Raw genomic sequence first — 17,385 nt, 5'->3', positions numbered from 1 at the left:
ACTGCTTGTCTCAACAGTTGATTTATCGATCGTAAACTTTTCAGCATTTAGCACCAAGTCAAACTTTCAGTCTCCTAGTCTTGGTTTAATGAGGAGAAGTGTCTTAAACTGTATACGGATTAATTTAACTCGTTCGTATTTAAGTAACGAGCTGAACGTGCTTCTGATAAATAGTTCAAGTTAATTGTAAAACCGAAATTTAGCACAAGGTAACAATAACCTGCTCTTGTTCTCACTTTATTCTGCATTAATACTATCAAATTTCTACCATTTATCGATCACACACCATATGTTTTTTTCAAATCGTTTGTTCTACATGTTCCTTGAAAATTTTATTAACGATCTATAAAAGAGTATTCTCAAACACTAACCTAACATAGCATGCAAGTTCTTCTGGAGGAAAATTAATATCCGAAGAAATACAGCTTCGTTTCAATGTTGTAATCTATTTAATTAAGGTTCGTTTAAATTGTAGTTCCAGCTTAAAATTCCGATTTATGACACACTTTGCTCTGGCATAATGGCCAGCAGCCTAAAGGAACACGTAAAAATAGGAAACCGAGATACACTCCACTCGCGTTGTGATACTTGCAGTAACGCTATTGTACGGAAACTGACGTTCCTCTTGCTATCCAAGCGTGAAATCTCAGCCGTGTGATTCACAATGCCTGTCCACATAATGGAAGGCGATTCGTGAACGTTTGAAAAGAATTGAATTTGATTAATATACGCCCTATCGTCTCAACGAAGCTGAAATAGCCAATGATGGCTTCAGAAGACTCCACGCTTCTTCAGCTTTTCATATTTCAGCTTGTCGTTAAAATTGCTCATAGAGCGACTGCAATCGATCGAGATTAATTTCTATGGTTGCTGGATGGAGGACGAACTGTTCTTTCTATTTCTCGTCTGCCGGTAGCGTTGACGTCATGAAACATCAACCCACTGTTGGAAATGGTCAAATAGTAAATCCTCTTCCGGATAGGAATTCCCTCATTGAAATGGGATTCCCACTAATACACCGGGACAATTTAGTTGATAATATTAATCAACAGTGATCATTGAATTATCTTTCACGACCAATTTCATTGATATAGTCAAAAGTTCCTTACACCAATTCTATAATCGTTATAGCGATGATTGTTTTATAATCCTAATAAAATTTATTAACATATGTTACGTTAGAAAGGAATAAATGAATCAATATACAGTCTAGAGGGGATAGATTCGTGTGGTCAAAAAACACCTAATTTCGAAAATCATTGGTCACTTCCAAAACACTCTAATACTTTTCCTTCCTTATCACCCTGTACACCACTGACGTCACGAATCATCATCACCTTTTTACAGCTCCCTCGAAACAATATAATTTTCACCAACAGGTTTTTGCAATACGAAATCGAGGAAAGAAGTAATCACACTGGTCATCTGGAAATCACAAGATTTGTGTGCACAAAGTGTTCTGAAATTCTACATTAACCAAGTGTATTAATAAAAAGTGTAAATGCCACCTGCCCCCCCCCCCCTGATCGAGAACATCCTTGACCGGTTCAACAACCTTGGAATTTTTTTCGTTTCTCATTATCCCTTAACGTTTACGTCACGTGTTACCAGTAGCACCCACTTGCAGATCTCTCTCAGAAGTATGTGATTCCTACTAACAGTTTGATACCTCAAGAATCAGCAAGAAATAAGTCCACTGCGGAAAGTTTTCTAGAAAATTCTTCGTAAATCCTGTGTATTTGAGAAGAGTGCGAATGAAAAGTGTGGGATCGAGGGTGGTGGGGGGTTGGAAAAGATGTTGAGCGACGTTAGTGTTTTGGATTTGCGAGGGTGATTGGTGTGACAACGGTATACTATATAGAAAGGTGAAGAAAAAGGGGTGAGTTCAGGGTAACAGGACGAGAGGGGAGCCTAATAGACAGTAGGCAGTAGGTTAGATGGTGGAGGTGCTCGAAGCCCGGTGTTGGGAGGCTACGGGGCCGTGCAGGGCAGCTCGCTCTTTCCCGGGGGTTGTGGGTGCAGGTGGAAGAATTGCGGAGAGGCAGCAGAGGGTGGTGCGGGCCGTGACCGTTTCGGTACGGACCCGCAGAGGTGACGTCGTCGTGGACCCCTCGGGGCTTCCAGTTTTTTCGGACAGACTCCCGTTGGCGGAGCCCTTCCGGGGCTCCAACCTAAGCAGCGAGGCTGGCGAGTGCAATGTGGCAAAGCGGCGGCATGGGCGGCCATGCTGCCAAAAACAATCCTTGGATGAAGCTCATGGGCATCGTCCACAAGGAACGACGTCACCACGACTCGGGGTCAGCTGCTGCCGCCGCTGCCGCTGCTTCAGGGCTCCAGGCGTCCGCTACTACTGCCACCAACGAACGGAATCTCAATCTGTAAGTTAATGCTTTAATTCCATTCTCACAACCCCCCCCCCCCCCGCCTCCTATCCTCCCCTCACCACTCTTCACTCCTACCTAGTTCCTCTTATACTTCCCTTCGACGATCCGCACGTCAATCGCTCCTACCCTGATAAACCCCTGGACTCTTTAAATATATGCTTTATATATAGTGTACCATATAATAATGCTCTAGCTGCCTCTCGTGGCTATTATACTTTATAAAATCCCCATCAGCCTCTGCAGATTCTACGGCTTGTACAGTTTATCAATTTTCCACCGTCCGGTACACCTTTTGCAAATTTTATAATGATTGTACAACCGGGAATTTCTCGTATATGGATAATCCATGAAAAACTACTGTGATTTTCGGTTTGTATAATCGTATAATTTGTTGGTAATTGTATCCTAGGGGGATTTTCGTTGATACTAAGAGTCACAGTCATTTTTCATGAAATACTTTGGGATTTTTAACAAAAATTGCAAATTTTACACGTTGTATAGTTGGTGTATAGAGTAATTAAAATTCAGAGTGTACTACTCTTGGGAGTAAGTCGCAGTACGTGCAGCTCACAATTTTTATAGTTTAGCAGTCCTTATGAATACGACCATTTGGAGTTACTCCCTTTCATGCAGACCGGAAGCTTCTTAAATTTTTTAACCAGTCCTACAGGGAGTCGTTACGACGTTAGTTATATGATTTAGGTCTAGGGATTACGTTAACGGGCAGCTGCAATTGTCTGTGAAACGTGTGTCCTGGACTATAGGGAGACTGTTTATAGGTATATCTATAAATATGCAGTCATACGCAAATTGTATTGGTAATAAATAAAGTTTTCCTATAGAAATTTAAGATTAGTCAGTTGTATGAAAATATATTTTTTTGTAAAATCGTGAGAACTTTAATTAAAACATTTACTATTTTGAAATTTGATCAAGGAAGATAAATCAAGGTTTGTTGATAAAAAACAAATGAATTAAAGAAAAATTGAATCTCTCAACGAAAATTGTCTAAATTATAAACTCTATGCTCCAAGTTAAAGATGATCCGAGGGATAAATGCTCCATGCTTCCCTTTGCCAAAATTCAAGTAATCGTTGATTAATTATCAATTATTTATTGAGAAACGAGTCGCTGGTATGTACATCTACCCAATTAATGGTAGACATAATTAACAGCGGAAACACAATTACTACATTTTCACCAAAGTCTCTGCGGTTTGGATTCGCATTTATCCCGTCTGATATATACAGGTTTATACCTACTGAAATTCGTGTCTCTCGACGCTTATACAGGAGTTGCAAGGGTGCTTTATACGTACCTACGTAATATGTGTTCCCCAGCTTTTGACGAAACTCTGGAAATTGATCGAGCAATTAACCCTGTCTATCAGCCAAGTTTTTACTACCCTCTAAAATTTCTTCAAAGTGCCATGCCTATCCCCGTCGCTAATTACCCTTCTAATCATGAAACATTCACTGTTTCCCAACAGACTCTTCTAACTTTTCCACATTTTATCTGCTTCTCTTCGTATTTACATGGGTCCTTGCTATTCATCGAGTTTGCGCTACTTTTCACTTTGAACCAATAACTGCGGTTTTTACCCGTCAAGTCAAGGTCCTCGCATTTCCTCTACTCCATTAATAATATTAATTTGACAATAACGTATACGCTTTATTCAATCTGAAAAGATACAAGTCCATAAAACGTTGGTCATCTAATCAGTTTTATAAAAACTGAACGTCATTATGTCCTGATTTGATTATTCTATTGATTCATGTGTCGATTGTAAAACTGTTCATTATTTCTCGAATTTCTATTTCTTTCGTTTTGATACTTTGCAACAGACACTAGTCTCCATGGACAATGATGCGTTTGTCCTGATCTCTCTGAATTAACGAAACTTTTTAAATGTACTCGAGAGGTTTGACATAGTCAGTGCCAGATATTGTTCCAAGGTAGTCTATAACATCGTAGTAATAAATTTTTATTCAATTTCTGATGAACAACAGTGGCTTTCTTCTTTCCGATTCAATCGCGTCATGTAAAACGTACGTGCGCGCTCTTTTATATGCTGACTACTGAATTTTTTCGAATGGCGCATTTATCAGTGTGTTTTCTACTGAAAAATACCTGCATATGCGTTCACTTGCTCAATGCACGTTCAAGTATCTTCCATTTGCACTTGTTCAGCTACATTTGTGTCGAGTATTTCTGGATTTACTGATGAACTCGTGTGAAAGACGTGTACGTATTCGTGCATGCGTTTGTGTGCTAGTATTAAATTGAATCCTCGGAGTAGTGACGTAGGCGCCTGTCGTGACCAAGAAATCGACTCGGACTTGTAGAAAAATACGAGCGATAAATCCGTGCATTATCAAAGTTATTACCATTCCAGGCTATTACTGCTACTATTATTATTGCGCCTGTGTAATAATGTATCTGTGACCGATGTAATTGTTTATGCCTCTTTTCACATTATTGCTCCGCTTAATGTGCCAAGGAAACGTCAGGAAGCTCTTAAATACACACATCTCTTAAATATAAATCACAATATAATCTTATGGCCATGAAAAGGAATGTACTATTTTAATACGAAGCTAGAAGAGATATAATAAAAGTTGTCTGTAAACTTTGGCAACTCTTGTTTATGCATGACTTTATTTATACATTAAAAATAGGATTGGGTTTTGGTATTTCATTATTCGTGACTGGTTAATCATTTTTATTAACTTTTAAGCGAAAGAGCACTTGGTATAGCTAGATTGTGAAGCTATGCCTGTTTGATACAGTTGAATTGCAAATTTTACATTGTTTATTTTCTTAAAAGATCTGCAATTTTGTGCAAAGTTCAAGCGGGGTATTCATTTATGCTTGCTGAGTTCTCGGATTATTTACGTATCAGCTGGTGTGTGTGTTTTCTAATTTCCATAAGCCAAAACTATCAATGCCGCGGAAAGTGTGAGTAGAATTAATGTTGCTAGTGCGGGTAGCTTGCATTTAATTTCACCACAGAAATTTCAGAAATGAATATGGTTATGTTCTCAAATTGCTATATCGAGGATAATATTGAATAAAATTATTGTCTGCGCTATTCCAAAATAATCATTAAAAGTGAAATTGCATTGAATTTTGGCTTTGCGTGTGGAAACCTAATGAATATTTGGAGGATCGTACATTTTATTTGTATTTCTTATAGCTTTCTGTAAAGTAAAATAATTAAAGGATCAATTTTTCTAAACCATATTGGTTCTTGAAGAAACGATTAAAAATAAATTGCTAAAATAATCATTTCTTGCATATAAATTATAGAGGGCATTGAAAAAACTTGATTTACTCTAGATAATGTAACACAAACTCTCGCATAATCCAACGTTGCATCAGATTATCCTAAATTAACACGTATTTAACAAAATTATTGGTAATAGAGCTTTCGATAATAAACTCTTATTTAATAATATTTTGATATTGTTGAAAAATTGTGCAGGAGCCTGAAATTATGGGAGCGACGAGGTCCGAAGGCAATTTAGATCTTTTGGAAAAAGCAAACAATCTAGCATTTTTGCCGCAGAATTGAATTTTCCCGTCATTTAAAAAGCTCGGAAATTATACGGTGAACGTCGGAATAAATGAGCTTAAAGTAATTCGGTTCCTTGGATAATGCTGGCTATAGGTATTAAAGTGGCATTTTTAGCACGATGCAATATTAAAATTTACATGGGAATTCTAGGAAACATCGGGGAATTATATGCAGTTTCTTAGGATTATCTCACTTCTATTCTCGTTTGTTCTTAGTGATTCGACTAGTTACTAAAAGTTGATGCGACTTCTTTAAGCATTCCTATGTAAAGGAAGGCGACTTTAAACTTGAAATACTCGACTGTGCACTTAAGAACGACGAGGAGAATAATTTCATCTAAATAATATCGAGCATTGAATCAAGCTGGAACAGGTAAAATTGAAAAACAATCAGCTCCAGTCACGTTTTCCTCCAGGATTATACGAAGGATTTCACTTTAAAATCCTGCCAATCTGAACTTTTTAAGATTCAAACACGAGTAATCAATTCATCATATTTCTCTTCATTTAATGCTTCATCGTGTGCGATGAATTTCAATGAATCAACCATTCACTGTAATATATATAAAAATAAACTGACAATTTTGGTAAAACATTATAGTTTAAAATCTCATCGAGCAAACAAAAAAAAAAGAAAATCTCTTAGAGTTAGCTCACGAAGTTTCTATACAACTCTGTTTGTTTTGCAAGTAATTCAATATACCGAGACTCTTAGTAAATCATCAACGTGCAGGATGCAAGGATCAAGAAAAATAGAGTTTTTTTAAATTACTTTAAAATCGCCTATTTCGCAACTGTCGAGTTTTACATAGAGTGTAGTGAAACATTCGTGGGGTGAGGGGTTTTTCGCAGTGGTTCTTCGGAGTTTTTTACATCGAAGCTTATTTGTTCGCGAGGTTTCTTGTTTATCTTTTCGTCACCTAACTCTTCAACGTGTTGTTTCAATCGTAGAATACTTTGCATTCGTCCTGCTGACGCAAAGTGTTCAAAGCAACACGCTTCCATTTCATTATTAACATCGTGAAACCGCCTGGAAAACGTAGTCGACCGTTGGAAAGCAAGGGAAAGGAATTTATCATATGTATCAGCTTCCAAAAACCGACCGAAACACAATTAATCCTGGTCCCTATTGTCTCCTGACGTGATTTTTAAACGAAGCTTTTCTAACGCTCCCAATTTTGTCCTCGTTCATTCTTAATAAGTCCTGCTCCTTCATCTTTATACTTTTCCATTTTCCATCTTTTCCCATCCAGAAAATCAATAAACTACCAAACTATTCAATTCTCGACAATAACTTTATCATGAATTTCAATATTACAATTTTTGAGATGAATTTTGTTACGAAATATTCCGAAAGTTTGTGAAAGCTTTCGAATTCTTTACAAATGTTACATATTTTACGTGCTTTTTGGTAAATTTAATATTTTTAGTTTACAAAATAGTATTGTCAATATTCTCTTCAGGTCCGTGTTAAGAAAAAGATACTCGGTGACAGAAGTATGACTTGTCTGATTTATGTCAGGTTTAACTACTTGGCGCGAGACAGCACCGCGAGACATCTGATAATAAAAACTGAAAATATTGGTCTCAGTTTTTATCTGTACAGCTATTAATCACCAAAACACTTCAGTGCTTGTTACAGCAGTGTAAAATAGCTGGTGTCAACAACTTTGACCTTTATTATTTTTGGCAGATTGAAATGACATCGGACCACGTGTGTTACACTCATTAAAATATAGCAAACGAGTCGCTCAACATTTATGCATAGCAATATTGAGATTCAAGATAACATGAAAATCACAGCTCTTGTTACAATTAATAAAACAAATAATAGCATTTCATAAATTGTATATTCCACCATGCGTCAAATGTCCTGCATCATCAATTTTGCAATCATTCCAGCATTGCTCGCTACATCCATTGTTGTCATTATCGAAATGAAATCATTCGTTAGCTTACTTATAATTGTATTCATTGAAAACGACTGAAATTCCATCTCTAATCAATTGCGAAACTTTTTAAAGTATACAGTTACCAGCTTTTAATCTTAATTTAATAATTGCTTCAAGCTCTCACTAATTAATCCTACAGAAGGTTAACGAACATCGTTTCGAAGCCTCGGGAAATGAGCAATTCTCGGTGAAATTTTTAGATGGTCGTAACGAGGATTGAAATCTTTTGCGGAAGCTGGTAAAAGATTATCGCGAAAGAATTAATCGGATGGGAAGAATGCAATTACGGAAGAATTCTCGAACAGCCTTGGATCACGTTGGATGGGGTAGGGAGGAAAGGATTAAAGTAAGCGAGAGTGAGTTATTTCGTGGTGGGCAAGAGTGAGATGGAACATTTTTTGTTTGGAAGATATACGATGCGGCTGGCTATGACAAGCGGAGCAAGTATAAGACTAATCCGGGAAACGTTCCCCTTTTTGTGCCGGATTCACCCTTGTTTGCGGTCACATTCATGCGCAACAGCCTATAGCGTCTCTTGAATGTAACATTCTCCCTTACGCGAATCCTAACAAATCCATTCTTTTACCTCCTCAAACTGCCCCTTTTTTGTTTATCCCTCAATATTGCATCGCCCGCCTAACTTTTCATTTCTTTTTCCTTGATAACTTATTTTACTGTTATTCATTTCTTACAATGTACAGGGTTTCTCAAACATAAGCAACGATTTTGTATATAAGAAACTTTTCCCAAAAACAAAACTTTTTTCGTATAGTTCTTTATTTGATTTTGACATTTCAAAATATTTAAGATCACTCTTAGTTAATTCCGATGATAGAAGTGGCTTTTAATATCTCGAAGACAAATCGAAGAATCAGACTCTTTTGCGTAAAAATATCTTTAATTTTTTGCATAAAAATTAAAATCCAATCCGTGTATTTTATTTTTATGTTTATTTGTAAGAATTGATGAAATTGTGTGTTAGCTCTTAGTATATAGTCAATCAAGGTAATTGATCAGAGCTCTTGGGAATTATTTGTATTGTACATAATACTAGGTGGCTAGACCTAAATCGGCACCAGAACTCTGGGCTTTCGCCAAAAGCCCACTTTTTAAGGCCAAAAGTATCGTTTTTCCGAGATATAAGTATTTAAAAAATCCCCTGGGAAGCTTTACACTTTACTATTGATTTTGATATATGACCCTTTATGATACGCATTGTTATTCTTTATTTATATTCATTTCCCATTAATAAATCAATTACGTTGAATTATGTTAATTACATAGTGATATTCATTTGTTTTAATGAATGCTTTCGAGAGTTTCGGGTGCATGAATTTCAATGAACAGTAAATGCATGTTTAATCCTTGTTTTATCAGCAGTAAATTTCCCATCTCCTTCTTTCCTTTCAATATCGCCTTTCGATCTTCAATCCCTCACCTATCCTTTTAAAGGTATTTTACAATGTTTGTTTGGATGTTTTAGAAAGAAATTTCAGTTTCGATTATAAAGGATAATGCGAATGGGATTGCAATGGGTTTGTGGTTGGACTTATCTACTTTTTGCCAGGGGTAATCTACTCCTGGTATCCCAGTGGTCGTTAAAGCACGTCACCGAAGGAAATTTAGTATTGAAACGCTGTGCCAATGCACCCGGAGAGAATCGCGTGTTATCGCATTTTACCAATTTCTTGATGGGCGAGAAAGAAATTGCGACCTAGCAAGAGATTAAGGAAGAGTAAAACTTTTCTTTTATAAGAGTTGTGACAGAGAACCGTTGAGGTCCGAATGTCCAACTTAATCTGGTAAAAATGTATCGGAGTAAATTAAGATTTTAATACTAAACGACAACGAGTTCGTTAAATTTCTTGCCATTTCAAACCTGTTATTACTTAGTAATTCCTTGTGATGCTTCAAAATGGTATGCTAATAATCCAATGCATTCTACGTTCTACGAATATTAAATCTCATTTATTCTGAAGTACAGACTGAACTACTGAATATACATTGGATAGTAAAATGTTGTTTCATTAAGTTCTGTCAGGAAAAATTCCAAATTAACTGTATTGATTAATACTGTACGTTCTTAAAGTAAAATTAACAATTAAACAAAAGTTTTAAACAATGTAACTCTTGAGATTTTTAAGTAAGTTTTTTTTAAGGAGTTACTTTTGAAATTTTAAAGGTATTTAATCCAGTTCCTAATTTGAATTTCAATCTTTCCACATTGAAGAAGTGAAATTTATCTTGTTAACCTGGATAGGTGAAAATTTTACGCATATTTAAACATTTACAATTTTGCGCTAAATGGTGACAAGGTTATTAAACTTTCTGTCATTTTAGACATATTATTATTATGTAAATTGTACCGTTAGTTAATAATTACACGCTAAAATACAAGTATATTCAGTAATTCCGATAACTAAATTTAACTTGATGATAAATCAGCAGGAAATGACTATAGTACCAGCAATAAATATGTTTTAAATTCAATGGTTAAAAACTACATTTAATTCCCACGGGAATTGTAGGATTTCTGCCAATGTTTATATTCCATTATTAAATTTATTTGTTTTATAAAATTAACAACCTGAACAAAATAAAAGTCCATATATGGATAATAAAATAATAAAATTAATCTAGCTTGTGCTTTTTAATTTTTCATCTTTTGAAAACTGTTAAAATCGATATTCCAGTGAATTTAAATGTTTTTGAAGCTTAATCAATCGGTATGGTGATTTTCCCATATAGTTTTGATTTCAATACAATCAAATAAGAAGTTCTGGTAACAACCAGTTATTTGTAAGGGAACTATTCATCCCTTCGTGTCAGTAGCTGGTGAACGTGCCAGGTACTTGACAGACGTGTAATGGTGTTACTTGTTAGTAGTCACTTCTGGTGGTCGACCAAATTTGCAATCGAAAACCTCCAAAAAAACTGACTAGTTAGGTATATAAGGATTGGTTTGTATGCACAAATAAAAACTGTTTAATCACAGTATTTTCGTTAAATTATAATACATAAATATATTTTTAAAAGTTTAAAGCACTATTACTTAATATAGAAACCTACATAAATATCAATTAATGAAACTACCTGAACAATTTAATAAATTTATATTACTATTAATTAATTAATAGTGTATTGATTCGTGATTATTTATTGGGAGTATTAACAACTATAATAAAAAGTGACACTTGTTATAATAAAAATATAAAAAGATATAAATTCACAGTAATAGAAAAATAATTTAAATTCCACGTAACATTTTGACTGTTTTTTTAGTACTTCTTGATGAATAGTATACCTTCTTGATCTACAGCTATTCGTCCAGTAGGGCTGTGGCGTTTTAATTGCCACGTGTAAAACTAAATTGCGTTTGTGCTGTGGTTAAACAGGTTTATCTCGCTTCTCCGCATATTTGATCGAGTGTAATGTTCCTGTCCGTAACTGTATTCTAATAAAGGAAAATAAATTTCGGCCGAGAAATTAGTTTACTCGCTTTGTTGTTAAAAGCATCGCAAAATAGTCGTAGCAACGAGATCATCATAAAGTTTTATTAATTCTTGCCGGCTGTAGGTTATTACTTGGGACCTTTTGAAAATACGACAGAATAAAATTGAATCAGGATGCTGCGCTTGAGTCTATTAGTACGAGTGAATCTATGCCACTACTTTGCTTCTATCATTCAGTCAAGAAGCTTATCAAAATTTCAAAGAACCATTTTAGCTCCTGAATCACTCTGTCTCCACTCATCACCCTTCACTATCAGAAAAATTTTATACTAATCATTTTTAAAAATTAATATCCTTTACCTTGAATCACTGCTAACCTTCAAATTAACTTCCCATTTAATTTTCTTCGACAATTCATAGTGACATGTTGAGTTGATGCTGTCTACTTTTTCTTTAATCATTGGAAAATTTTCTAATTCTACTAGAGGATCGTTGGATGAAATTTAAACCGAACTTGTAGAAAAATTTGCATAATTCTTTCTTAAAAAATAATAATGTTCACCCTCAACCACTGCTAACTTCTAAATTAACCTGTTCATTCAAATTTCTTCGACAATTCATATTAACGTGTTGAATTTCACCCTTCCACCCTTCTCTCATCTCGCGGGTAAACTTCCAGATTCCACTAGAAAAGGAAGTATGAAATTCGCGATGAGCTGCCCCCCCCTCGATATCTCTCTCTCTCTTTCTCTCTCTTCGAATAAAACATTTACTAGCGAATTTGCGGTATGAAAAATGTTAGGTACTTACTTTATTCCACGACTTCCTTCTTATTTGTTCTTGTACTAATTTTACTCGAGTAACTGTTCATTAGGTGGAAAAAACTTGAAAAATTCCCCATTGAACGGGACGTAGCTACTTTCGCAAGTGTAAAATAATTTTAGAGTATATCTTGAAGCTTTTTAATTTTCTGTATTTTCTAGTGAAAAATAATAGAAATATTATTCTAAGAAATCTTGTAGTTTTATTTTTACTTAAAAATAATACAAATAATCAATTTTCGTGTACATATGACAACCAGTCTGAGTGGATTATTTTTGTCAAAGGCCACGGTAGATTTAGCAAAATATCCTGTAGCAACAGGTTCGATCTCCCACATATTGCACAATAAACTAATTAAGCGGAATCTACCGAATCATCTATATATGGATGGCGAGTTGCCCAAATCAATTCTACCAGGTCTTTATGCACGATTGAAGTAATCATATAATATCATATATATGATTGCTAGGTTTCTCAATTTCTTTTTATTCCTTCCATTTTATCCTTTAAAACTCGAGGAAAACTTCGCGAAACGTAATAAATTTCTCATATAAGGTAACATCATGTAACAAGAGGATATCGTTATTTTCTTTAATAATAAGAATAACAATATTGCAACCATTTATTTAAAAAAAGAAAATAAGTATTTAATGGAAAATAATTAGTAGTATTTAGAACTATATAATTAAAATTAATCCTAACGTCAGTGGGTTAAATAATTAATTTCAAAAGTATAAGCATAAACAAATGAACATAAAGTATACGAAGTGTATATATTAAGTAAATTATTGAGTATTATGAGTAGATTCGTATACACTTAAACATACACATACCTCAAAAATCTTTGTGTTAGGCGTTCCAGTTGTATTGTCGTATATCATACCCGGATAAGTAGCAACACTGCCTATCTAGCGATAGAAGATGCACCAGAATGGAAGCTGCAATTTTGTAAGCTTTAATTTCGATTCAATGCGTCACACATTTCTCCAAGCTGTGTCTAAAATTCCCAGCAAAAGACAGTATTGATTTTTTAAAAGAATATAGCCTACATGCAGATTTTTTCAAAGAAACAATTTTTGAGCTAATACTTTAACCGAATAAAACCCTCAACATTGATTATGCGTGAGAAAATATAGGAAATAAAAATCTATTTAAAGAGAGGCTGCGTTAAATGACGTTATGCTTACTGCTCATGAAAAATGCCACTTAAAAATTCAACTAACAATGGCGCCAGTCAGCTATTAGAAGATGCAACAGAATGGAAATTGAGATTTTATACGCATTGTTGGATAAATGTGTTATGCCATCTGCAATGTTCCAAGGTAAATTGATTGAGAGAAAGTATTCCAAAGTGAGACAAGAACGTAAACAGAAATTAATTACGATGAAACGAATCTTACAGGAATTGATTATTTACTTGATAGATAATGAGAGAGTCTTATTAAAATCAAGAGTATAAGTTTTTAATTTTCAAGAGGAATCATTTAAAAAATATTGGAATAAAAGACGCGCAAGAAAACAACAATGAAAGCACAATTGCAAGTTGTAGGTGTAATATTTTATATCAATTATGGGCAGGCAAAAGACTATCATTCTATGACGATTCTATTACGTGTGCACTTTGATAGAATTATTGTGAATATTTGTAGTATATTGATATTAAAAAACACAATTACTGGGCGATATATGGATTCAATAAATTATCACGTATGTGTATTATTGAATTAAAGAAAATGAAGTATAGCCTGAAAATAGGATTTTCATTAGCTAAATACTGTGCAGAATAAAATAGAATAATGGAAATCAACGTGATAAAGTGCATTTTACTAAAGAATTTTACACACAACCTGAAGTACACAGTTTTGCAATGTCTGCCTTTAAAATCGCAAAAATTAAGTGTATTCTTGCATTGAATTTTTCTCTTCTATAGTAATCTGATATATGAAAAATTGTTCCCCTTAAAAAGAGAATGCCATAGGTAGATATATAAATTCCTGCAATACCGTGTAGATATGAGAAAATACATCGCAGATTATAGGAATTTATTATTATCAACCATCGAAGTTACGTTTATTTTTCGTAAGCTTCATGCAAATGAGGGCTCCTTGTGAAGGCTTTTTCTCGAAAGGAATGGTGTTGCAGGATAAAGAGGTGAAGGACATTTTGTTGTTCGAGAGTCGCGACTGATCTAGTCAGTTTAGACGATGCATTTAAAGTAGATATAATATCAACCTTCCAATTCAGCAAAATGAGAGCGTTCTTACTTCGGAATGGCAGGGGATGGTGAAGAGGGAGGGGGTTACGATTTAAGGTAGGTCGTGAGAGCCATCCAATCAGCTTGGGAGGTGTAAATCCTTTGAAGAAAAAAAAATCACAGTCATCCACCCTACTTTTCTCACTCGTAACGCCCATGTCATTTTAGGGGGCTGGTTCTGTGTCTCCAATAATGAGTAATGCCATCTCTTTACCTTGTATGAATCGTCTTAAAAGAATCAGAATGAAGATTTAATTAAGCTTTACTTAGACTTGGGCCCTGCCTTTCCATCAATAGAGACTCTAGTAAACCAAGCTTTCTCAAGTCTCGGTTGGTCAAATTATTGAGGAATTCGAGCCTTCACATGTTTTTAGCTTTCTTCCAGAGAAAACCTTGTTGCGAACTGTTTTGAAAAGTCCTTCAAATTTTCAAAAGCCTTTAATTGGTCTTCTTGAAATTGAGTGACGTAAAGTGGATTACTATTGTATAGTGTACGACGATAAAGGAAGATAATTCCCCGTGTCTTCCAATCTCTTCAATATTTAACGATAGAAGGAAGTTCTCCTTTTTAAAATGTTCTGTCACTTTCTTTCTCGCACAGGTTTCTGTTTTTACAAAACGACGGGATCGATAAAATTTAATAAGACTCATTTATTTTTGTGAAATGTTTGGGAAGATCAAGGACATGGAATCCACATCCTAATTAATTAAAAATTCAATTTCTTGTGGAACGATAGAAGCAAAAAAGCCATAAAATATAAAGCAGCTTGTAGTTTCAATAATGGTAAAAGTATATAGAAACCGGCTTGAATATAAAGTAGATTTTAAGCGTAAAAAATGATAAGAGTAATTTTAGAATATAATAGCAAACCTGTGAACGAGATAAAAGTGTAATAAGAAAAAAAATATGTTACGAGAAAAAACGTATGGAGATGTTACAACATGGTCTAATGAGGCTTGTAAAATTGTGTCAAATTGGTGGTAGAAGAGGGCTTTATCCAGTGGCCTTTTAGATTATCAAAATCAATCGGTGAGATGCGTTAGAGGGTTTAACCAGTGTGAAATTTTTTAAAGATCAAAGGGTAGCCTTTGCGGGACAGGGGTGGTAGGGCTGAGAAGTTCAAAGAGCTAAGCTAGCAATAGTGCAATGGGGAAAAATAGAGGTGGATAAAAACTAGTAGATCTTTGAAGGGCCCTATTGCTTAAATGCCTTATCTGTGGCTCTGGCAACAGCGCCAAGCTTGATCGACGATCTCAGCAACAGCGCAGACGCCCAAAAAGGGTTGCATAGATAGCCACTTAAAGGGTTGAACTTGCTTAAAGCATGATAGCACCGAATACAAAACAGTCGTATCTCTATCATTTCACAATGGTTCAACTAATTTCTATACAAAACATTTTCATTTTATTCAACTCAAATGTACCGTGTTTGTGTAAAGCTGAATATTATCAGCAAACATTAACGCATGTTGTAATCACAGACCCAAAATTATGTTGAAATAAATTAAATGGTTTGAGTAATGCATGAATCTAATTTTTGGGAAATATTTGATAAAATCAATCCTAATTAGTTTAAATCAGATTTGAGATCTAAATCTACTCTAGTTCAGATTCAGGAAGCTTTGTACAAAATTCGAGTGGTTCCTTATTAGATCTAAGGTTTGATCTAAGTTATCCCACTGACCCGAAATGAAGATGGTATCAAACCTAATTAAATGAAGTCTAACCGAGCCTAATCTTTTTCTAAGTACAACTTTAGATTTTCTCCGCCTTTCATACGAATGTTCAAGTTGAATATATTCTAAATTGAATACTAGATCGCTTGATAGAATATTATTTTATAGTAACTCGTTAGACTCGTGATTCATGTTGCAGAAATAAAATATATAGAAAACAAGATTGACTATGATGGTGGATGAAACAACTTATTCAAAGAGAGAGGTGAAAAACGTAATTTAAAGGATGAAATCGTGTTGAAAATAAAAATCCTCTCGAAATCAAGTAAATCAATTACACTCATCCATGAGTAGACGTTCTTTGAAGAAAAAATGCTTTTTCGTGATAAGCATCGAGAATAGTGTTTAAGAGAATGATCGACGATGCAGTAGACAGTAATGTTCCAAAAATAATGGTAAGGGAGGGTAGTATGAGGGTGCTGATCGTGAATAAAGTAGTATAGCTTCGAATAAAAGCCGGCAATATGATTAATGAAGTTGCCAGGCGTCTGCCATTTTTTCCTATCGAGCTTCCACCACACACACACACACACCGCAATTCGATTAGTGTTCGATTACCGATTAGCGAGTGTCGCCTGGCTTGTTTGCTTACCAAGTAAGACGACACCACTCAAATTACAGAAATCGCACTTGTTTAGCCTGAAACGAGGAAAGTTTCGATTCGTCTGGCTTTTATCCGGGGGGAAATGGGGATTAATCTTCCCCCCAGATGCTGGAATATATCACAGACAGATTCCTCTTGAAGTTACAACAGGCGCAAGGCATAATCAAAACTTGGCCCTTATTCGCGATTGCAACGGGGTTACTAAGTAAGAGGATATTAAAGAAAAATTGTGTGGTTGGTGAGAGAAAAGGAGAATCGAGTCGGGAATAAAAGGCTATTGGTAATGAGAAGAGTGGTGAAAAAATATATTGGAAATACCAGTCAGGGCTGACTCGTCGCATTGAATTTCTCTCAAACGAGAATTATACGACCGTAAATGATTCTGCATGCATCAGAGCCTCCCATCGACAACTTCAGTGAAGCTTTTTCAATGATTAACCTCGATATTTTCCCTTTTTTCATCGATTAATAATATCCTCGATAGGTCTTTTGTGAAAAATCCCTACAGTTGCTTTTAAACTTTAATCGATACTTTAAGTAAAATCGACTCTAGAGCTCTTTTAAAGTTATCATTTTTGTCTGTACATTATAAGTTTTATTTCATC

At 35.0% G+C, this 17,385-nt stretch overlaps 1 protein-coding gene across 2 annotated transcripts in view; it reads left to right on the top strand.

Moving 5' to 3' along the window:
• Window positions 1-17,385, top strand: part of shaker (Potassium voltage-gated channel protein Shaker) — a 143,516-nt gene that overhangs the window by 3,526 nt on the left and 122,605 nt on the right. Inside the window, exon 2 of one of the 2 annotated variants that reach the window (XM_066730928.1) lies at window positions 1,380-2,378. In XM_066730928.1, coding sequence (XP_066587025.1) covers window positions 2,197-2,378 — 182 coding nt within the window. In that variant the 5' untranslated portion in view covers window positions 1,380-2,196. The remainder of the gene's footprint in view (window positions 1-1,379; window positions 2,379-17,385) is intronic. The other variant, XM_066730929.1, reaches the window with a different exon arrangement.

The sequence above is a fragment of the Prorops nasuta genome, unplaced genomic scaffold, assembly GCF_024137725.1.
Source record: "Prorops nasuta isolate Cenicafe-Biocafe unplaced genomic scaffold, Cenicafe_Pnas_1.2 PNAS00008, whole genome shotgun sequence".
NCBI classification, from domain to species: Eukaryota; Metazoa; Arthropoda; class Insecta; order Hymenoptera; family Bethylidae; genus Prorops; species Prorops nasuta.
This window is presented reverse-complemented; position numbering and strand designations above follow the sequence as displayed.